The sequence below is a fragment of the Stegostoma tigrinum genome, chromosome 22 (genome assembly GCF_030684315.1).
Source record: "Stegostoma tigrinum isolate sSteTig4 chromosome 22, sSteTig4.hap1, whole genome shotgun sequence".
In the NCBI taxonomy this organism is placed as follows: domain Eukaryota; kingdom Metazoa; phylum Chordata; class Chondrichthyes; order Orectolobiformes; family Stegostomatidae; genus Stegostoma; species Stegostoma tigrinum.
This window is the reverse complement of record NC_081375.1, coordinates 48,693,978-48,717,475: the sequence shown is the minus strand read 5'-3', so window position 1 is coordinate 48,717,475 and position 23,498 is coordinate 48,693,978. Positions and strand designations below refer to the sequence as shown.

Here is a 23,498-nt window from a genome sequence, read left to right as displayed (position 1 = left end):
GGCTAGGATTCAGGGTGGTGTGTTAACATGGCAGGCAAATGGAAATTCAGGGTCGTTTTTGCGAACAGAATGCAAGTGTTCTGCAAAACAGTCACCCAGTCTATGCTTTGTTTCTCCAATGTAGAGGACACCACATTGTGAGCAGCAAATGCAGTCAACCTGAAGTCCTAGTAAAGCGCTGCTCCACCTGGAAGGTATGTTTGGGCCCTTGGGTACTGAGGTGGGAGGAGGTAAATGGGCAGGTGTTACACCTTCAGCGCTTGCAGGGGAAAGTGCCGTGGGACTGTGGGTTGTTGTTGGGTGTGAAGGAAGAGCGGACTGCAGGGAATGATCCATGCGGAAGACAGATAAGGAAGGGGAGGGGAATACGTGCCTGGTGGTAGTGTTTCACTGGACATGGTGGAAATGGTGGCTAATGATCCTCTCGATGTGGATGCTGGTGGGATGGTAGGTAAGGACAAGGGGAGCCCTATCGCTGTTGTGGGAAAAAAGGCGGGGGTGAAGGCTGAAGTGCAGGAGATGGGTCAGACCCAGATGAGGGTCCTGTCAACAACAGTGCTGGGAAATCCTTGGTTGAGGAAGAAGGTGGACATTTCAGAGGCTCCTTGTTGAAGTTGGCATCATTGGAACAAATGCAATGGTTACAGAGGAACTGGGAAAATGGAATAGATTTTTTATGGGGAGCAGAGTATGAGGTTGTAAAGCCTAGGTAGCTATGGGAGTCAGTAGGTTCATAGTGGATATTAGTGGCCAGTCTAACCCCAGAAATATAAACAGAGATGTCAAGGAAGTGAATGGATGATTCGGAGACGGACCAGGAGAAGGTGAGAGCGGGGTGAAAATTGGAAGTGAAATTGATAAACTTTTCCAATTCCAGCCGAGAGAGTGAGGCAGCACTGATGATATCATTGACATATCAGAGAAAGTGTTGTGGGTGGGGGCCTAAATAGGACTGGAACAAGGAATGTTCCACATACCCAACAGAGAGACAGGCATAACTGGGGCCCATATGTGCACCCATGGCCACCCCTCTGACCTGAAAAAAATGGGTGAAGTTAAAAGAAAAGTTGTTCAGGATGAGACAAGCTTGACCAGGTGGATGAGACTGGTGGTGGAAGGAAACAGTTCAGGACTTTGTTCCAGGAAGAATTGGAGGGGCCTGAGATCATCCTGGTGGAGGATGGACATGCAAAAGGATGAATGTCCATGGTGTAGAGGAGGCAGCTGGAGCCCACAAACTAGAAATTCTGAAACTGTAAAGCATCGAGGAATCAAAGATATAAGTGAGAAGGGACAAGACCAGCAGAGAAAAGACTGAGTCAAGGTAGGAAGAGATAAGTTTTGTGTGGACAGGAGCAAGGAGAAACAATGGGTCTGCCTGGGAAGTCCCATTTGTGAATTTTGGGAAGGAGTTAGAGGCAAGCTGTGCAGGGCCAGGAAACTGTCAGTTTGGAGGCAGTGGGTGGGGGAGGGGTTGATCACCAGATGAAATGAGGCTGGTGACCATGGTTGACACGATGACCTGATATTCCATCATGGTCCAGGGTGATAGGAGGAGGTATCTAAGAGCTGGCGCTCAGTCACTGCAATGTAGAGCTCAGTCTGCCAGACACAACAGCGCCATCCTTATCAGCAGGTTTAATTACAGAGTCAGGGTTGGGTCTGAGAGCATGGAGTGCACTCAGTTCCCAGGAGGACAGGTTGGAATGGGTAAGGAACAGGGGGCAGAGAATTGAGGTGACCAATAGTACATCAAGAATTCTGAATGAACAGAACAAATGCAGGTAAAAGGCCAGAGGGAGGGGTCAAAGTGGAGGGAAAGTTTTGGAGCTAGGCGAAGGGGTCTGTGAGACGGGCTAGAAAACTCCTGTCCAAAGAAATAGACACGGAGGCGAAGGTGATGGAAGAAGAGTTTGACATCATGTCATGCCTGAAATTGGTTATGGTGGGGACGCAGAGGGATAGAACTGTTCTGAGGAAGGGTCACCAGACCCGAAATGTTAACTCTACTTTTTCCTTCGTAGATGCTGCCAGACCTGCTGGGATTTCCAGCAACTTTGTTTTTGTTCACAGTTCTTTCAGTTTGTATTGGATAAAGCTGAGACCTTTACTGTGTACAGAACACTCAGCATCGGAAAGCAGAAGGTCAGGAGGTAGGGTTGGGGATGGGATGGAGTCAGAGGGCAGGATGTTTCCTGAGGGCCATGGGAATCTCTAAGTTGTTGCATGCCTTGATGCCTGAAAGGAAAAGAAATGGTTTCTTGTTACCTCTATTCTTTGAAGTTTTGAAGAGTCAAGTAATGTTTAAAATTCTTATAAGACTTAACAGAATGGATGGTGAGAAGTTTGTTTTCTTAGGCCGGGATGAGAGCCGCAAAAAAAAAGGTTGAGTGAATGAGTGAAAAAATGGCAGATGGAGTTTATGTGGGAAAGCATGAAATTGTCCACTGGCAGGAAGAATAAAATAAATTACTATTTTGAATGGAAAGAGGAATGGAGGGAGGTTAAGCAATTCCAAAATAAAGAGGATCTTGGCATGTTGGTACATTAAACATGATAGGTTAGTAAGCGGATACAACAAGTGATTAGGAAGCCAAATGGAATGTTGGCATTTATTTCAAGGGAATTTAATCTGAATCAGGAAGTCAGAATTTAATTATGCATGGTCATAGTGAGACTGAATCTGAAGTACAGTGTATAGTTTTGGTTTCTTCATTTCAAATTGAGATTCTACAACATTCTCAATATTCATTTGAAAATGATATAATTGAGTTAGAAGCAGTTCAGAAAAGGTTTACTCGACTTGTTCCAGAGATGAGAGGGTTACCCTATGAGGAAAGGTTGGACAAGTTGGCCTGTATTTATTGGAGTTTCAAAGAATGAGCAGTGATCCTCTTTCACCATATAATTTCATGAGGGGACTTTAGATAAAGGTGGTTACTAGGACAATATTTCCTCTTGTATGGGAGACTAGAACAAGGGAATATGATTTAAAATAAGAAGTCCCCATTTTTACGATGGAAACAAGGTGAATGTTTTGCAAAGGGTTGTTTGTTTCTAGAGGCAGCATTTTTATTTTACATACAATGGAATCAAGGACTAATTTCGGTAATACAAAAAGGACAGGGCTTGTACAATTAATGTTCGGGTCCTGGGTAATATTGCAGAACAGAGAGACATAGGAGTTCAGGTACGTAGTTCCTTGAAGTTTATGTCACAGGTAGACAGGGTGGTTACGAAGGCATTTAGCACGCTTGTCTTCATTGCTTAGACCTTTGAGTATAGGAGTTGGGACGTCATATTGAGGTCGTACAGAATGTTGATGGGGGCTCTTCTGGAATACTGTGTGCAGTTCTGTTATAGAACATTGAATAGTATAGCATAGTACAGGTCCTTCAGCCCGCAATGTTGTGCCGACCTATTATGCTACTAAGATCAAACTACACTGTATACCTGACATTTTACTATCCTCCATCTGCCTATTCAAGAGTCGCTTAAAAGTCTCTAATGTACCTAACTCCACTACCACTGCCGGAAGTGCATTACAAGTGCCCACCACTCTCCTACCTCTGACATCTCCGCAATACCTTCCTCCAATTTCCTTAAAATTATGCCCACTTGTAATAGTCATTTCTGCCCTGGGAAAAAGTCTCTGACTATCCTCTCTATCTATGCCTCTCAACATCTTGTACACCTGTATCAAGTCACCTCTTATCCTTCTTTGCTCCAAAGAAAAAGCCCTAGCTCCCCCAACCATTCCTCATAAGTCCTGCCATCCAGTCCAGGCAGCATCCTGGTAAATCTCCTCTGCACCCTCTCTAAAGCTTCCACATCTTTCCTATAATGAGGTGATCAGAACGGAACACAGTATTCCAAGTGTGGTCAAACCAGAGTTTTATAGAGCTGTGATATAACCTCATCGCTCTAACTCAATTCCCCTGCCAAGACAGCCAACACACCGTGCGTCTTCTTTACAACCCTATCAACTTGGGCAGCAACTTTGAGGGATCTATGGATGTGGACCCCAAGATCCCTCTGTTCCTCCACACTGCCAAGAATCCTGCCATTAACCCTGTATTCTGCAGTCAAATTCAAACTTCTTAAATTAATCAACGAATTAATATAGGAAGGATGTTAATAACTGGAGAGGATTCATTAAAGATTTACCAGGATGTGGCTGGGAATAGAGGGTTTGATATATAAAAACAGACTGGAAAGTCTGGGACTTTTTTCACTGGAGCTCAGGAGGTTGAGGAGGTTTTAAAAATCATGAGGGGCGTAGATAAGGTGAATGACCAGGATCTTTTCCCTCGGGTAAGAGAGTCCAAAACTAGGTTCAAAGCTATTTTTAAGGTGAAAGGAGAGCAATTTAAAAAGGACATGAGGGGCATCTTCTTTTTACACAATGTGTGGAACGAGCTGCCAGAGAAAGTGATGGAAAGTGTTTGGAATTCCCTAACCCAAAAAGACAATAGGAAAATAAAGTGATACAAAAATCGGGTCATTCCAGGCATCTATTTGATGCTCTAACTTTGAGACTGTTTGAGGGGGTGCCACCTTGAGCAGTAAATAGCTGTTGGGTCAAAGCACATACGCAGCTGACAAGGGCTTACATGCTTATAAGTTACGTGGAGCTGTTCCTGGCTTGTATATTATTAGAATGACATTAGATGGGTCACATGACATTCAGCGAGGGAGCAACCAAGGCTGGTATTTGGGAGAGGGTTCAACTTAGCTCTGGTAAAATGACTGGCTCAGCTTTTAGCTATTAAAACACTTTCTGAGAACTCCTCTAGTGCACAGCTCACTAAGAGGTGAGGAGTGTGAAGCTTTAAATGTCGACAGTCAATGGTTTCTAACTGATCCATTTGGAAATATCAGCTTATTCTGGAACAATATTCAAGGCCCTATTATCATCTTTTTATAGTGATCAGCTTTAACTGTAAGTGATATTTTAAATTCAAGCTGGATTTAAGCCATGACTATATGTCAGTACAGTAAGTCTTTGTTAATCATTTGATCAGACATAAATTAGTTTCAATTTAAAGAAACAAACAGTTAAACTCTGTTTTACTGCTTTCTTTTAAAAAAACCCTTTGTCCTTAGTTTGGGGAAAAGTTGTCAACTATTTTATAAAAATCAGGAGGATTGATTACTTGAAATTTATGTTTCAACCTTATATTGCAATGAATATGTTTTTATCAGAGAAGCAGAATAGTGGGGGGAATTGTATTTAACAAAATTGTAAATCCATGGCCAAAGAACACATTTATGTTGCACATATCACATTAGATAAGTAAGATAAAGATAAATAAACTTGCATTTATGTAGCACTTTTCTCAACCTCAGGATATTCAAAAGCATTTTTCAGTCAAGTAAATACTTTTGAAGTATTGCACTGTAGGGAAAAGAGGCAGAGTTCTGAAAAAGGGTTACTGTACTTGAAACGTTAACTCTGTTTTCTCTCCACAGAAGCTGACAGACCTGCTGAGTTTCTCCAGCAATTTCTGGTGTTATTTCAGAATGACACTGAATATTAAGCATCCACAATTCTTTGTTTTATTTTAATATGTTCTGCTGAATGGGTATACTGTCATTTGGACCTTAAACAAAGATCTGAATCTGTTAAAATTTTTGACCCTGCACAATTTTTCAAGGAAAGCAAAGAGGTGTTACAGTGTCCTATGCAATATTCCACCTCCAACCAACATAAATGAAATAGGTTGAATAATCATTTTGCTTGTGATTCCTGCTGTATGTGAAATGACTGCTTTAATACGTGCCTACGTGCAACAATCGTTGCTAAGTAACTTTTGGCATTTAGAAGGTATTGAATGATGTGCTATTTAAAGACCTATCCTTATTCCTTTTCAATTGAGAACAGTTCATCATACAAAAAAAACTCCTTAATAATGGGAAAGAGCATATCTCTACTATCTGTGCATCTATTTAGTTCTCGCTTAACCTTCAGTGAAGCAATATTGTTTTAAGAGAAGTGCAGTACTCGTACCGCAGGTGTAATCCGTTTGAACAAGCCTTTACTGTTGCACGTCTAATGCAAAATGCTTGTGTTAAAATTTCTCTTGTTGATGCAAACAAATTGATTTTTACAGTGTCCTTATTAATGCTGGTTTCATAATGATATCCTGCCTGTCTGAGGCTAATTTATTGGATATCACATTCCTCCTGAAATTGTTCTAGGAACCTTATGGAATTGTTAACAATTTTACTTTGAGGAACAAAATGTAGGGTACAATATGAATTTGGTTCTGCTGGTAGCATTCCTGGGCTGAATGTCTGCCCCTGTACGGAGGAAGAATACAAAGGAACATAGAAACATAGGATATAGGAGCAAATTATCACAGATGCTGGAGTCTGTACTGAAAACAAAAAGTGCTAGACATCCTAATGGATCAGGCAGCATGGACATATGGGAAATAGGAGCACAAATAGGCCATTCAGCCCTTTGAGCCTACTGCCCCATTCAATATGGTCATGGTTTGTCAGCCAATCAGTACCTGTTCTCACATTCTTCCCGTATTCTTTGAGCCCAACAGCCCTAAGAACTATATCAGTCTCCTTGAAAACATTCAGTGTTCTCCCCTCAATTGCTTTCTGTGGCAGAGAATTCCACGGTTCACCACTGTCTGGGTGAAGCAATTTCTGCTCACCTTAATCCTAAATAGTTTAGTCTTATTCTTACTCCATGACCTCTGGTTCTGGACTCACAGTCATCAGGAGCACCCTTCCTGCATCTATCCTGTCTAGTCCTGTTGGAATTTTATAGGTTTCTATGAAATCCCCCCACATTATTCTCAAATCTAGTGTGTATAGCTCTAACCGATCCAGACTGTCTTACACATGTCAGTCCTGCCATCTCAGGTGTCAGTCTGATAAACATCCTTCCATTACCAGAATATCCTTCTTCAGATGAGGAGTCCACAGCTGCACACAGTTCTTCAGGTGCGGTCTCACCAATACCCTGTACAATTGCAGCAAGACATCCCTGCTCCTGTAGGACTGTAAGAAATAAGCACAGGAATAGGCTTTTTGGTCTTTTGAGTGTACTTGCCATTCAATAGGATCTTGGCTGATCCAATGACACTTCTCATGTCCATTTTCCTGCCCTTTCTCCAGAGCCCTTGACTCCTTTACTGGTCAAGAATCTATCTGTCTCAGCCTTAAATATATGCAAGCTCTCTGCCCCCACAGCTCTCTGTGGCAAGGGTTCCAAAGACTCTCAACCCTCTGGGAAAAGAAATTCCTCCTCATCTTCATACCAGGGTTCATCCTAGTGAAACTTCTCTGAATTACCTTCAACAGAATAATATATTTTCCGAAATAAGGGGATCAAAACTGCTCACAGTACTTCAGATATGGTCTCACCAACACCTTCAACAGTTACCTTTAAAGTTTTCCTACTCACATAGTTCAAACCCCTTGAAATAAGCGCCAACATTCCATTTACCCTCGCTGATTACCTGCTGACTCTGTGCGCTAGCTGTTTTCTGCTCAAGTACACCCCCCAAATCTCATAGTGTTACATCTTTTTGCAGTTTTTCTCGATTTAAATGATATCTTGTTGTTTTGTCCTCCCTTCCAAAATGAACAACTTCACATTTTCCCACACTATACTCCATTTGCCAACATTTTACCCACTTACTTAACCTGTCAGTATCTCTCTGTAGAGATAGTAAGAACTGCTGACGCTGGAGTGTGGAGCTGGTGGAACTCAGCAGGCCAGACAGTGTCAGAGGAGCAAGAAAGTTGACATTTCAGGTTGGGACCCTTCAGAAATTCCTGCTCCTCCCATGCTGCCTGGCCTGCTGTGTTTCTCCAGCTCCACACTGTGTTATCAGTATCTCTCTGAAAGCTGTTTGTATCTGTCTTGCAACTTGCCTTTCCACTATTTTTGTGTCATCTGCAAATTTGGTCACAGTACATTTGCTTCCTTCCTCCAAGTCATTGATATATAATGTAAACAGATCGATTCCTGCACGGGTCTCTGTCGAACCCCACTGGTTACAGATTGCTAATCTGAAAAAGAACCCTTTATTCCCACTGGCTGTTTCCTGCCCATTAGGCAATTCTCTAAGCCAGTATACTACCTCCAACACTGTGAGCTTGTACCTTATGACTTAACCTGTTGGTTGAATGCTGATGGGGAGAGATCTCAAAAAACAGTCTCCAGTTCTGTGTTCAGCAGTACAAGTGATCGTTATTCAGAGCTCTTTTAGCACACATGTGGGAGAGGGCAGAAACCACTCTGAATTTCATGTGCAGCCCAGTTGCCCTCTTAGTAATGTCTCAGATCAGAGGTCAGTGACATTCTACCTTTCCCAATAAAGTACAGGATATTTATAAATACCGTGTTACAATTGGTACATATAATATTGACATGAGTGCTTACCACATACCCTCTGACCTACACATCCAATTCTTTGAATATGCAATCAATGACGGACAACTTCATCGTCCATCTTAGGTTCACCACAATCTCCTGATGTTTACCAGATATCATTATCATCAGGCCTTGGGATCTTACAATGCATCCCACTAATGTTCTAATGTTAACAGTTATACTTTTTCAGACATTTGCCTGACTTGCTTATCTCCAAGGACTGTTCAAATTCTGTTATTCATTGTATCCATTGTTATCCTTATCAAATTCTGTTACTCATCTTATATTTCCTACAATCCTAATCAAAAGAGATACAAAAAGATGCTAAGTCCTACTAATTGCTATAAAATTCATAATATCAGTTCTCATATTGGGTTAGTCATAAATAAAATTATATGGTTACACCTAATGTTAGAATTCTTTAGGCAATGAACTGTGAGCAGCTTCTGTCCCACCTGATCTTGGAAGGTCTGGTGAAAACTAGCCCTCCATTTTGTAGCTGCAATTATAACTCCTTCTGTTCACATACTGTCTGTAAGCGAGTTTTGAACAGGAGATTGCTCCTAAGACGAAATTTATTTCCCACAACATCTATTCGACTTCCATTAATAAGACTGAAACTCAATCAGTTTCCCAGATCAAGAATCCCATCTGAGTTCCTAGGGTTTTGCACAATACCTCTGTACTTTGCCCCTTGATCCATTGATGTAAAAATAATCATTTAAGTTGGGAAGCTGCCATTGTTTATTTCCTTGAATTCAAGCTGGTACCCTTTAGAGGTCATCTGCTTACCCATTTGTCACTCAGTCCATCTTGCCAACAGGATAAGCGTTCCTCTCCACTATCTATATCCTTTTGTTTTAAAAAAATTCAACCAAATCTCTTAACATTAAGTGCAGATTGCATTTCTTAATTTCTCAGTACTTAATTACTTAAATAGCCTACATTATTTTGGGATCAGACTTTTAATTCTTGCTAAACAACAAACTTTGGAATCTCTGTTCCCAAACAGCTCTTATCAGACTGCCTCTAACAGATATTTGCTGTGGTCAGTTTGTACAGAATTTCCTGCATTTTAATTTGTAAGATTCTTTGCTCCATCTGTTACCTTGGGTTTATCTTATTCTCAAAGCTACCACTGTCCTAACTTATATCTCACTTTTAATTCTGAACTCAGCAAGCTAATTAAGTTACTACAGCTAAAAATCTTTTTTCTGTAATAATTATGCCAACTAAAAATCCACAGACAACCATCTTGTGCCACCTCTAGCCATGGTCTCCCCCAACAAATACCTTGTGGAAGTCTAAATGCAATGGTTCCTTCTAACCATTCTGGCTGAGGCTTCCTTGAAAATCTCTAATAAATTAGTCAGATACGGTTTCCCCTTCTAAATGCAGAGAGGCCAGAACTGAATGCAGTATTCCAAAAGTGGCCTAACCAATGTCCTGTATAGCCATAACATAACCTTACAACTCCTGACCAATAAAGGCAAGTGTCATGAAGCCATGCTGACTCTGCTTGATTAGATTATGATTTTCCAAATGTTCTGCTGTTGCCTTTTAATAATTGATGCCAATACTTTTCCAACAGTGGAGGTTAAGCTAATTGGCCCATAGTTACTTGCTTTTTGCCTCCCTTCCTTTCTGAATAGGTGTGTCACATTGGCAGGTTTCCAGTCCTTTGGTATTTATATAGAATCCAACGATTTGTGCAAAATTACAACCAATGCTTGTAACTACTATACATCCAACTAGCTACCTCTTTTAGGATCTTAAGGTCCAAACCATCAGGGCCATCGGACCTATCTGCCTTTAGCCCCATCAGTTTTGATGTGTGTAGTACTACTTCTTCAGTGGCGGTGGTGGTGCTTAATTTCTCTTCTGTACTCTTCAATATTAATGAATGTGTAATATCTTCCACCCTAAAGACTAATGCAATATATCTGTTTAAATCCTCTGCCATTTCCTTGTTTCCCATAACTATCTCACCAGATTCATTTTCTAAAGGACCTCAGTTCACTTTGAGCTCTCCCTTCCTTTTTATATATTTAAGGAAGCTCTTATTGTTAATTTTTATATTCTGCACAGGTTTTCCCTCATATTTTACATCTTCTCTCTTTATTTTTTTAACCCTCCTTTTTTGGATTCTGAATTTATCACACCATCACAAATCACACTGAAGTATCTCTGCATTGGCCTCGAGGTTCACCATCCCACCTAGCTTTGTGTGGACTTGGAGATATTACATTTAGTTCCCTCACCTAAATCATTAATATATTTTATGAACAGCTAGGTTGCAAGCACTGATCCTTGGATATCCACAAGTCACTGGCTGCCACTTGGAAAATGACCTGTTTATCCCCACTGTTAATTCCTGATTTTGTTTTATTCACATCAGTACACTACCCCCAACCTCATGTACTTTAAACTTACATGCAACTATCTTATGTGGGATCTTATCAAAAACCTTCTAAAGTAAACCACATAAACTGGGTCCCTCTTATCAACTTTACTTGTTACATCCTCAAAAATTCCGGTAGATTTCTCAAGCATGATGCCCTTTTCATAAATCCGTGCTGACTCTGTCAATCTTATCACTATTTTCCAAGAACTGTGCAATTAAATCTTTTATCATGGACTCTAGGATTTTCCCAATTACTGATATAAGGCTATAATTCTCTATTTTCCCTCTACATCCTTTTTTCGAATATTCATGTTACATTAGCAAAAATAGATATGCCTATAGAGCAGGCGTGTTTGTTTTCTGAAAGAAAATTAAACGAAATGCACGGAGGAAAGGAAACAAAATGGGGCCAAGAGTTTCTGGTCTGATATTGTTGAACTCAGTGTTGAGTTCAGAACACTACAAAAAGCCTAGGTGAAGGATAGTTCCATTCTTGAATGTTATATTGAGCATCACTGGAGCAGTGTAGCAGGCCAAGGTCAGAGGTGTCTGTGTGAGAACAAGTTGGGAACTAAAACGAGAGGCCCCCGGAAGCTTGGGATCAAGTCAGTAGACAGAATAGAGATGTTTCCTTTTTGTTTCCTTTGCTTGTTTCATTTATTGCTTTCAGTCAGCAGTGCACCTGCTGTGGGCACAAACATTTGTTTCTTTATTTTTCTTGCCCCATTTCCATTCCTTTGGCCCCAGAGGACCAACTTGTCTGTTGTTCAATCTATCCTTGTCTTCTACCCCGTCACAAATCTTGTTTTTGTCCTTGTCTTGCCCACTGCTTGTTCAAAATCTATTACATCTCGAAATTTTCCCAGTTGTGATGCAAGTTCACAGCCTGAAACATCAACTCTGTTTTTCTCTCGCCATAGTTACTGCCTGACCCACTGAAGGTTTTCTAGCATTTGCTGCTTTTATTTCATTATAAAGCAAAGTTTGAAACTCTGCCATATAAGAGCACATTCGTGCAAATGGGAAAAGAATTGACTGAAGGAGGATATTTTAAGAAGCATCTTAAACTAGAAAGTAAAGAGATGGAAACATTTAGAGGCAGAATTTCAGACATTACACCCCATGTGACAGATGGCATGATGAAGATTAACTAGTTATAAGCCTTCATCAGAAGAGGCATGTATTTGAGTAACAGGAAGTAGTTTTTTACATAATACCAATATAACAGGTCACACTAGGTAAAGACGAGTCAACTACCTTAGTTAGAGACATTGCTAGATCCTAAGATATATTATGTTGATCATGGCAGTAGATTTTAATGCTAATTAACTCAGAACCAAATAGATTTTCTGAGAAAATTATATTCAGTGAACCAAGCTTTCCCAAAGCTTCTGAGCTAACCCTTTCCTCAACCACCTCCGACAACATATATGGTGCTGGGTGATGTATACAGGAAACAACTAGTGTGCTACCAGCCTGTGCACTGAGCACTGGAGAAGCACCAGTAGTGGTGCCTTCCAAATCCCAAGAAAAGTGGTCCAACACCAGCGTCCTTTCTCAATCCCAAATGCCAAGCATCAAAGCATTGATCACATTAAAACATCTCTGTTGAGTGGGGCATATCATTTGAATGCTTGACACCAGAATCCTTAACCTGTTCTTCTTGCGACTCAGTCATGGCAGGAGTACTCCTGGTAGGTCAGCAAAAGCAAATTAGGGATGGGCTCAAAGCATCCCTGAAGAGGCCAAACATTCCTGCATGTTCATGGGAGTCCTTGACCCGTGTCCAATCAAAATGGGGAAGGTTCTTTTGGGAAGACATCAAAAGACTTCGGAGGGAACATGCAAAGACATGCTAAAGGTATCAGAGATTGACTACAAACTTCCAAATGACCTGACCTGCCTACCTGACACTTCAATAACACCTGCCCCATGTGACAGAATCTGCAGATTTTATGTTAGACTTGTCAACCATCTCAGAATCCATCAGACTGGAGTGGAAATGTACCTTGTGATCAGAGATAATGGGAACTGCAGATGCTGGAGAATCCAAGATAACAAAGTGTGGGGCTGTATGAACACAGCAGGCCAAGCAGCATCTTGTGCTCCTAAGATGCTGCTTGGCCTGCTGTGTTCATCCAGCCCCACACTTTATTATCTTGGAAATGTACCTTGCTTGATCGCTTGGGACTGTTGAAGAAAAAGAGTTATGTACATGGCTCATAAAACTAAGACCGCCTAATTTCACCTCTGTAGTACTAACCTTGCCACAAACCATCTGCAGATGCAACTGTCTAATAATTTCTTGGCTGGTTTCCTCTTTTCCATCCTCGACAGCATCTGAAAATGTACCGAGTCCAATCATCCCTGTGCTCCTTTCCTACCTTGGCTACCAGTTCAGTGTTTTGACTTCAAATTTCTCATTCTAATATTCTAACCCCTCTGTGGTCTTAGCTCAATCTGTCTCAGTAATACAACCAGACCACCAACCTTCCAAGAACTTATGTTTCTTTAACATTGACATCTTGACCATCTGCTATCTCCTTTACCCTGGTATTGCTGGTTGACTGTGCGCTGGAATTACATTCATAAACTTCTCAACTTCTTTACATCTCTTCCCTTCATATAACTGATAAAGACTTGTGGTCACCTGTTTCTTTCTTTGGTTCAATGCCAAGTTTTATCTGATTTTTGCTATATCAATGCATTAGGGCTGAAGCCCCAAACTATAACCGAGTGTCTGAACACAAATCCAGGTGCTTCTTAACAAAGTTTACTGAGTTAGAGTCCTGTGTTTAAAATCAAATTCTTTTCTGCTATGTGTCCTTTTCTTGAAACAGGGCCACTCATTCTTTCTTTGTGCTGATGTTTACTTGAGTGAAGCATGAAGTGATAGTCTTATGAATTGGGTAATGCTGTTGTTTAATTATGAAAGTATCCTGTTAAGAACCTATATATTGCAATATCCCTCAGATTTCAGGCTCTTATTGTTAGATATTAGTCTTATAACTCTGTTTGAGGGAGTTTGCTGTGTGAAAATGGGTTGTCGTATTCCTGATTGAAAATGGGCAATAAATGCTGACTTTGCCAACAGCTCCCGGATCCTGTGAACAAAAAGGAACTGATCATAATTCATGATAATGAAATGTGCGGCTGGATGAACACAGCAGGCCCAGCAGCATCTCAGGAGCACAAAAGCTGACGTTTCGGGCCTAGACCCTTCATCATCGGTCTAGGCCCGAAACGTCAGCTTTTGTGCTCTTGAGATGCTGCTGGGCCTGCTGTGTTCATCCAGCCTCACATTTCATTATCTTGGATTCTCCAGCATCTGCAGTTCCCATTATCACTGATCATAATTCATTGTAGCTTGGATTATTACTTTTTAATAATACAATGCTTTCATAGTTTTGATGACTGTGTTTTGATTACTGTGTTTATATCATACTAATTGTTTCGTTTTTCATATTGATTATGATTTTGCTTGTGTCTCTGATTTCACTAATAGCAGAGAGATGGGTGCTCTGGCTTTTTTAATTCTCCCATTATTGCTGGCTGGGATTGCTGGCATTGCTTACATTTACAAAAGAATAATGCAACTGATGTCCAAATCAGCTGTGCGGAACAAAGTGATCGTGATAACTGATGCTGTATCAGGACTTGGGAAAGGTGAGCAATCAATTGTTCTTTGTTCTTTTTGTGACCAGTATGTGCTTTTATTTTAACTGTTTTATTCTAGGTCTGACACATATACTGACGTGCAGTTGTAAAGCAGCTTTAGTACAGTGAAATATCCCAATGGGTACTTCACAGATATATCACAGACAAAGATTTGACATTCAGTCACACCAAGTGATATTAGGAGAAGTGCCATAAAGCTTGTTTAAAGAGATTGGTTTCAAAATTGGTCTTGGGTAGGCAGGGTGAGGTGGCCAGATTGAAGAGTGAAAGGGTTCAAGGAAGGAGTGCCTAGACAACTGATGGCAGGGCTGCCAAAGATAGAATGACTAAAATCAGGGAGGTACAACAGGCCAATTCAGGAAGAGCACAAATTGTAAGTTGGAGGGCTGGGGAAGAAAGTAGAGAGAATTTAAGCCAAGGAAGGATAGAGTATGATACTAACACAGCCCAAGACTTTTCACCCGTGGATTCACTTCAATGTATCCTGGTTTCACACTTTGCCTTCTGGTTGCCTCTATAGAAAATGCTGACCTTTGCCTGTGTGCCCTGGTAATTCACACAAGTGATCACTCTTCGGAACTTTAGGCTGGGAAAGTTAACTGGCATCACTGTGGATAGTTAAATCTAATTTTGTCACCATCCAAGATCCATATGAGTAATTTTTAATGCAGAGGGGGTGTTGTGACACAGTAGTAGTTTCTCCACTTCTAAGGTGGATGCTCGGTGTGCAAGCCCTCCTTCAGATCTGATGGCCTCTGAGATATGACAATAACTTGACAAACCAGATCGATTATCAACTTGTAAATTGTTCTGTTAGGGCTAGGGCAGGTGGTAAGAATGGGAAAATCTCACTCCCACTAGTGGGAGGAGGGGCATTGGTTAATGAAGTGGACAGGGGTTGGCCACAAGGCCCTGTCTTGGTGTTGTGACATTATTGCCATCATTTCTGTAGCAGCAGTGGCCATCTTTGCTTTGCCAGCAAACAGTCCATTCCTAAATAGTGGGTGAGCAGCACCATTTTCAAATTTAAAGGAAAGGCTCCAAATAAACACTTTGATATGACCAGGTAATCGAAGTTTCTTTCCTTCTGTGATATTGATTGAAAGAACACTATGGATAGTTCCTCATCTCCTCACTGAAGTAATTTAATCATGAGAGAGTAGACAAAGCCATGGTTTTTAATGTCTTATCCAAAGTGATAACACTCCTCTAGTAATGTGCTCCAATAATAGCCTCGCTTTGCATGCTGAAGAGTGGGACTTGAACCTATAACCTTCTGAATTAGGGCTACCCAGTGAGTCACAGGTAACATTTGCTAAAATCAAGCTCTTGTCCTTTAGGAAAATAAAGTAGTCAGCACCATACTGAGTACCTCCCACTGAGCTTCTGTTGTTTTACTTTTTTATGTGCCATTTACAGAGCACAGTGTCGAACTCATCTCACTGAATTCCTTTGGGTCTACCTACATCTAGAATAGTCAATTCTTTTTGTTGCTCTCTTTCAAGCTCCACCATAATATGGTAGCTGTTAGCTAAGTATTAATAATTGTTAGATGGCTCATTACTGATTATTAAATTTTGGGACATATTGCTGAAAACTGTTTTTGACATGGTCAAGAAATCTACCACTTTTCTGACGTGTTAGTTTAAGTATCTTAATTCATAATCTAAGGAAAAAATTTATCACTTAAGCCGCTTGGTCTTTTGCTACATGCTTGTCTAATCTCTATATTTATGCTAACTATACTTGGCAGCTGCTGCTTGGGCCTCAAGACACAACTCCTACTTAAAATGTCTCATTTCTTAATTCCACCATAAAATCTACACTATCTGTTTACTTCTTTAAACAAATAACACTTCCTCCCTTTACCATTTTCCAGATTTGTCCTACAGACATTATAATCTGGTGTATATAATGAACACAGATCGTAAGATGTGCAAACAGACTAGGCCATTCAGCCCATAAAGTCTGCTCTGCCATTCAGTGAGATCACGGTTGATCTGATGAGCCTCAACTCCACTTTGCTGCGTTTTCCCCATAACCCTCAAATCTCTTACTGATTAAAAATCTGTCAATCCCAGTGTCGGGTATTCTTAATGGCTCAACCTCAACAACCCAGTATGAGGGTTGAAAGAATTCCACAGATATACTACCCTTTAAGAGAAGGACATTCCTCCTCATTGCTATCTTAAATGGATAATTCCTTATTATGAGAGTATGCAGTCTGGTTCTAGAACCTCCCACAAAGTGAAACAACCTCTCTGCATCTATCCTGTCACGTCCTCTAAGAGATTTTTACATTTCAAATAAGGTAATCTCTCATTCTTGTAAACTTTGATGAGTGTAGGCCCAATGTACACAATGTCTCCTCATCAGAAAATACCTCCATATCTGGGATCAATCTAGTGAACCTTTATTGGACTGCCTCCAATGCCAGTATGTCTTTCCTTAGATAACAGGACCAGTACTCTAATTGTGATCTGACTGGTATAAAACAAAGAATTGTGGACATTCCAATCCTACTTGGATCCCTCACTACAACCATTTATCCAGTGCATCGATCATATCATCAGCGCTGCTATTCTTGTCTAGAATTGGAAACATTTATCAACTTCTTTTTCAATTTCTAATGCTGTCACCTTCAGTAAGTCCATCTCTGACTCCTCACTTCCCTTTCTTGACAGTTCTGTTTCCATTTCTGGGGATAGGCTAGCCATGATGTCCATTACAAACCCTCTGACTCCCACAGTTTTCTGGACTATAGATGCTCACATTCTGCTTCCTGTAAAGTCACCATTCCACTCTCCTAGTTTCTCCATCTCTGTTCTGAAAATGCACCCTTCCAATGGGGGACCTCAGAAGTGTTCGCCTTCTTCCTCAACTAAAGATTTCCTGCCAATGTGGTTGACAGGGCTCTCAGCTGGGTCTGGCTCATTTCCCACACTTCTGCTCTCACTCCTTTTCTTCTCTCCCATAACTCCCAATAGGGTCTCCATGGTTCTCATTTTCCACACTCCCAACCTCTACTTTTAAAGTACCGTAAGTTGCTGTTCACCACCTCCAATGGGACACCACCACTAGATACATATTCCCCTCACTTACCAACATTCTGCAGGGACTGTTCCCTCCAGGACACCCTAGTCCACTCCTCCTGCACTCTTAACACCTTCCCACATCCCCACTGCACCTTTCTGTGAAATTGCAGAAAGTGCAACACTTTCTTGTTTTACTATCCAAGATATTAGACATACTTTCCAGGTTAAGCAGCCACCTACTTGCAATTCACTCAATCTAGTCTACTGTATTTGCTGCTCACAATGTGGTGCTTCCAGTTGCTTGTCACTTCAACGTATTGCCACCCATTGTTAGCAACTGCTACTGCAGTTTGTGTAGAGCAGCTGTATCCAAATGTGGAGTCCTTACTCAAACCCCATTTTGAACAGGGCATTCATAATGGAAAGTGTGCACTATTGCATCAAAGGCTTTTGCCTGGTCTAGGTAGATGTTCACTTAGCTGTCCTGTATATAGACAATCATGTCCTAAGTAGTGTGAAGCTGCCAGAAAGTTCCTGCTGGATACAACACTACATGGATCAATGTAGACCACCAAATCCAGAGTGGATTTGCCCGATTGGCAATGGTCTTGGACAGAATTATATAGGCAACATTCAGAAGTGGGCTGAGCCACCATTTTCTGATTTCCTCCCTCTTGCCTCATGGATTCAGACATGCTGCTGACCCAAAGCATATAGTTGAAAACTTACATGAGGACTGGCTCAATTTAATCTCTCAACAATTGAATACAAAAGAGGCCAGAAAGCTGCTCCTTCAGGTGCTATGGTTTTATCAGAGGACTTGAGGACTCAACTCATCCAGAGGTAGCAGTTTGTCTAGACTCTTTGCCCTGTTCTGCTCATTGGATACCTCAACAGTTGGAGGATTTCAGATCTCCTTTTATGGTAGTCATGTTCACTGTTCTTTCTGCAGGCCACTCCTTAGTCCATGTTGCCTGCGTATAACTAAGACTGCATTCTGGGAAGGTCTTGTACAGATGACTTGAGCCACCTACCATTCCCCCTCCCCCCCCACCCACACGCGTGCGTGCGCGCACGCGCACACACACACACAAAAACACACACACACATACACACACACACAAAAGTTGGAACACTTAGTCTGTTTACACAGATGAACTTCCTGCTTCCAGTTCATGCAGATCACAGCACGTGGCCAGACTTGCCACAGGAACAACAAATTCTGGATTACGTGGCATAGATTGAGTAGCCTCTGCTTCCCCCAGTATCATTACCGTGCCACACCTTCCAACTTGAATTTACACTCAAAATTCACTCAATTTTTTTTTTACCCTAAGAAGTTTCAGCAATTTTCTGGTGATGGATACTGAGAAAAAAATTGTAAAAGGTGAAAATGCTTAATTTACAACATCTCCTTCACTCATACAAATACACTATTTATCAAGCCTTAAGAGAAAAGCATTTTATCCATCTCAATTTACCCTTCAGATTGTCATGTCTCTACAATTTCACCTCCATGCAGTTTCCTCCAGAACGTAAGCCCATTATCTGGGCAGTAAGTTCTGCACAAGATTGAAGCAAGGTAATTAAACCGTTCTCAATTCTGAGGGAGGGTCACCAGACCTGAAACATTAATTCTGATTTTTGCTTCACAGATGCTGGCAGACCTGCTGAGCTTTTCCAGCAACTTTTGTTTTTGTTCTTGATTTAGAGCATCTGCAGTTCTTTGGGTTTTCGATTAAGCTGTCTACCTGTTTGGACAGATGTAAAAGAACCTGGGGAAATATGTGATATTAAGAATGAATTAAGTGGTCAATAGATCATTTGCCATTCATTGGGATCGTGGGTGCTGTGTCTGCCTATAAAACAGTAGAGCAACAAAACCTGTTGAATTTTCATTCCATTGAATTTAATAGTGTTAAAACAGTAGTCTTCAAACTGTTTAAGCATAACCACACTTTTTGAATTTACATGTAACCCAGAAGCCTGACAAAATGTGTAATAAACAATTAATTTTAGTACTGTATAAATCTAAAATCCATGTATATATAATTATTTGTTTTGTTCTCTACTGAACAAATCTCAGTGTGATGCATGTAACTGCACATTATCTGCCACTGATTTGAAGTCTTGGCTGTAGTTTCACATTACCAGTCATATGCAGTCCATCAAATTGGCTGAGACAGGTGCAATACTTGGACTTGATTATCTTCATTTGAGAAACACCATCTCACAGAGCTATCGTATTAAATGGTGATGTCGGTGGAGTATTGCAATGATGACCATTCCTGATAATAATTACACACACAATCATTAAGTACAGACTTATGGAAATACCTTGTGAGTATGCTGCAGATGCTGCCATGGACTCAATTTTCCGAATAGCCTCCTTCTGTGCTGCACTGTCTTCATTTCTCATGTTACAGTAATGAACGTGGGGAGTTCACACTAATCAGGTATCATGTAATGCTGAGATTTCCTTCTCCTAATGTATTTTTTAAACAGGGGGTTGATATGGTGTGGAGCTGGAGGAACACAACAGGTCAGGCAACATCAGAGGTGCAGGAAAGTTAATGTTTTGGGTCGGGACCCTTCATCAGGACATCTTTTAATCTGTTTTGTTTCCATCCCAACTATGAAAATCACCATTTTCCTTGCATTACCTTATTTATTTAGCTTTCTACCTTATCAGTAATGGCACTTTAACAAGAATCACTCCCAAATTTGCTCCTGACCATGACCTTGGATATTTCACTTACTAATGCATGAGTAGACTTGTCCTGAGAGGACAGCTGGGAGATTTCAGGACAAAGGGAGTTTGTAACTGAATTTTGATTTAACCCGAATTTTGATCTAATACCATATGAATGTCCATTCACATCACTGTCTCAGTCAAGGCATTTGATATAGGATGCAATTTACAGCGGGTAGAGAGATCTACAGTCAATCAGTTAATTTTTTCATTAAACTCAGTTGGACAATTCTTTTAATTCAAGCTGGCAATAAATGTGTCATGACAAACAACCAACCTCCAATTGATATTGACAACTGACCATCTCAAAAATACAATTTGGAAGTTAAAATTTTACACATAGATCTCAAAACAATTACAGTTTCTTTTATATTTGGAGAAGAATGTAACAAGTTCTGTAAGAAAGTGTGAACTTCCCCACTAGATTGGTCTTTTTGTACTCGACCCACACAATGCTCAATGACTAAGCAGTAAGGTTTGACCAAACCAGAGTAGGTGTATATTGAAATGGTCTCAATGCCACAAGCCTCCAGTTTTGCCCTGCTTGTCACATGTGTGATTTGGGTTCAGAGGGGAAACAGGCAAGCTGTAGAATATGACAGTATTCGGTACTGCAGCCATGTAGAAGGATGGTAATGATTGGAGAAGTACGCATTTTTAACCTGATTGAAATTTGATATCCTATTAGAGATGCTGTAGGATTCCTAGTTCTTGTTTAGTCCAGCTTAGTTCCAAATCAGTGGTAACATCCAGAATGTTGGTAGCGAGGAGTTCAGAGATGTTAATGCCACTGAAGGGTTGAGAGAAATAATTAGGTTTTGTCTTGTTGGAGATGGCCTATGCCTGACATTTGCATAATATGAATGTTACTTGCCACTTATCAGCCCAGACATATCCAGGTTTTGTACATATGGACATAGACTGATTCAGAATGAGAAGTTGGGAATAACACTGAGCATTCTGCAGTCATAGTAAACACCCTACTTCTGACCTTATGATGAAGGGAAACTCATTAATGAAACAACTGACGATGGCTGGGTCTAGGACACAAACCTGAGGAACTCCTAAAGCAAAGCCCTGGGAGTGAGATGATTGACCCAAAATCACAGCCATCTTTCTTTGTGCTAGCTATGACTGTAAGCAGTGGAGAGTTTTCCATCCAATTCCTATTGACTCCACTTTGGTTCAGGCGTCTGGATGCCACATTTGGTCAAATGTGCTTTAATGGCAAGAGCAGGAACTTTCACCTTAGCTGCTGAATTCAGTTATTCTTTCCATGCTTGGATCAAGGATATTATGAGGTCAGAATCTGCATGGCCTTAGAGGAACCTGAACTGAACATGACCAGGCAGGTTATTGTTGTGTGAGTGCCACTTTATAGCGTTATCAACTACATCTTGCAGCTGATAATCAAGACACAGCAGTATTTATTTAGATTGGACAATTTGCCATGGTGCAGGGAAGGTACCAGTGTTGTAGCTTTGCTGGAACAGCTTGACTTAGTGTCATGACTAGTTCTGAAGCTCAAGTCTTCAGTACTATTGATGCAATTTTGTCAGGATCCATAGCCTCTGCAGTGTTCAGTGCTTTCAGGAATTTATTTCATTCTTTTGTGTGTGAAATGAATAGTTCGTGCAGACTTTAATTCATTCAATCTAAGCATGATTCAAACATGGGCCTAGAAGTAAAAGTGTGTGGAACACTTGGCCATTTTGTCCTCTGGTGACTTATGCAAACAAACAGGGCAGCTTCTTTTTAAATGTACAGTGTCATGCTCTAAAGGCTCACATTAAATGACCATAGTCATTGTTAGAGAGATTATTACAGCAGTTGACAACCTTTAATTCTGGAATTGGGGTCAGTTAGATGAGTGGAATGTAGTGCAGAAGACAGCCAACAACATAGGTTCAATTCCTGCGTCAGCTGTGATAGTTCCTCTTACTTTACCCCTCGCTTGTTGAGTGGTTATGCTTAAACTATACATAATTGATAGTCTGTCTTGACTGGAGGTGCCTTTGTTGACTATGGTTCCTTACATTTTAGAAATTGAATATTCTGGCAATGCGTTGACTCAAAAAAATGCTTTAGTTCCATATATAGATAAATTAGTTGTCCACTTAGTGCAAGTTTATTTTCATTCCTGCACAATATTCAAAGGAAATGGGAAACTGCCCTTGGAAATGAATCACCAAAGCCACTGACTATTGGTATCAGTCTGCTACACAGCCTTTCATCAGCATAAATGGCTTAAAACTATATATAGAGGTGATAAAAATGCCTTCATGGTAGTCACAAGCCCTATATTTAGGCATGAAGTTCTCTCTTTCTGTTCTCAGCAATCAACCTGTGACATTCTATGAATGAAGGATACTGAAGTCCCATTTAACAACAAAGTAAATTTTACTGCTAACTCTGTTGTATAAATGCACCTTTCTTCATTTTCAAGATGTGGTGGTGGTTTGGATTTATGGGATTAAAACAAAGGATAATAATATCTAAATGATTCTTTTGCAGTAAAATCTCTTTAACACATGATAGTTGTGAGGTTGCAGTGTACACTCATAGGGATAATGATTGAAGCAGAGACTGTGTCAATATTTTATAATAGATTGGATGAATGAGGAAAGGGGAATATTGGCGTTAAATACATCCCAGCCCTTTTTCAAAAAGTGCTGAGAGATTTTTAATGTGTTTTATGTGGAGAATGCACCTTTCACAATGCAGCGCTCTCACTGCATTGTACTGGAGCATCATCCTAGATTGTGCATTCAGTCTCCAGTCAAAGGAAGAATGAGGAGTGACCAATATAGATCTTTATGATTCTGTGAGAGGTTTGTCAAGTAGATCATAGGAATCATAGAATCCCCACAGAGTGGAAACAGGCCATTCAACATAACAAGTCCACATGTAATGAAGGTGTTTCAAATATGAGAGGAGACCAAAAATAGGTGTCAGTTTAAGTCCCACTTGCTCTAGAGGTGTGTAATAACATCTCTGAGCAGGTTGATCAATAAAAAAAAACTGGGCTCTAAGTTTTCATTTTTTTTCCATGGGACTGGTGCATCGCTAGCAACATCAGCATTTATTGTCCAATACAAATTGCCCTTGAAGGGAGTGGTATGCTAGAGTTAAGAGTCAACAACATTGCTTGAGTCAGAAGTCATTTGTAGGTCAGACCAGATAAGGATAATAGATTTTCTTCCCTCAAGGACATTAATGAACCAGAAT

The 23,498-nt window shown here is 40.6% G+C and overlaps 1 protein-coding gene across 3 annotated transcripts in view; it reads left to right on the top strand.

Moving 5' to 3' along the window:
- The window catches only part of dhrs7cb (dehydrogenase/reductase (SDR family) member 7Cb), a 45,966-nt gene that overhangs the window by 9,936 nt on the left and 12,532 nt on the right, over positions 1-23,498 (top strand). Inside the window, exons 1-2 of one of the 3 annotated variants that reach the window (XM_048555479.2) lie at positions 4,701-4,942; positions 14,311-14,471. In XM_048555479.2, coding sequence (XP_048411436.1) covers positions 14,318-14,471 — 154 coding nt within the window. In that variant the 5' untranslated portion in view covers positions 4,701-4,942; positions 14,311-14,317. Of the gene's footprint in view, positions 1-4,700; positions 4,943-14,310; positions 14,472-23,498 lie in introns of those variants that run through there. The other 2 variants (XM_048555482.2, XM_048555481.2) reach the window with 2 other exon arrangements.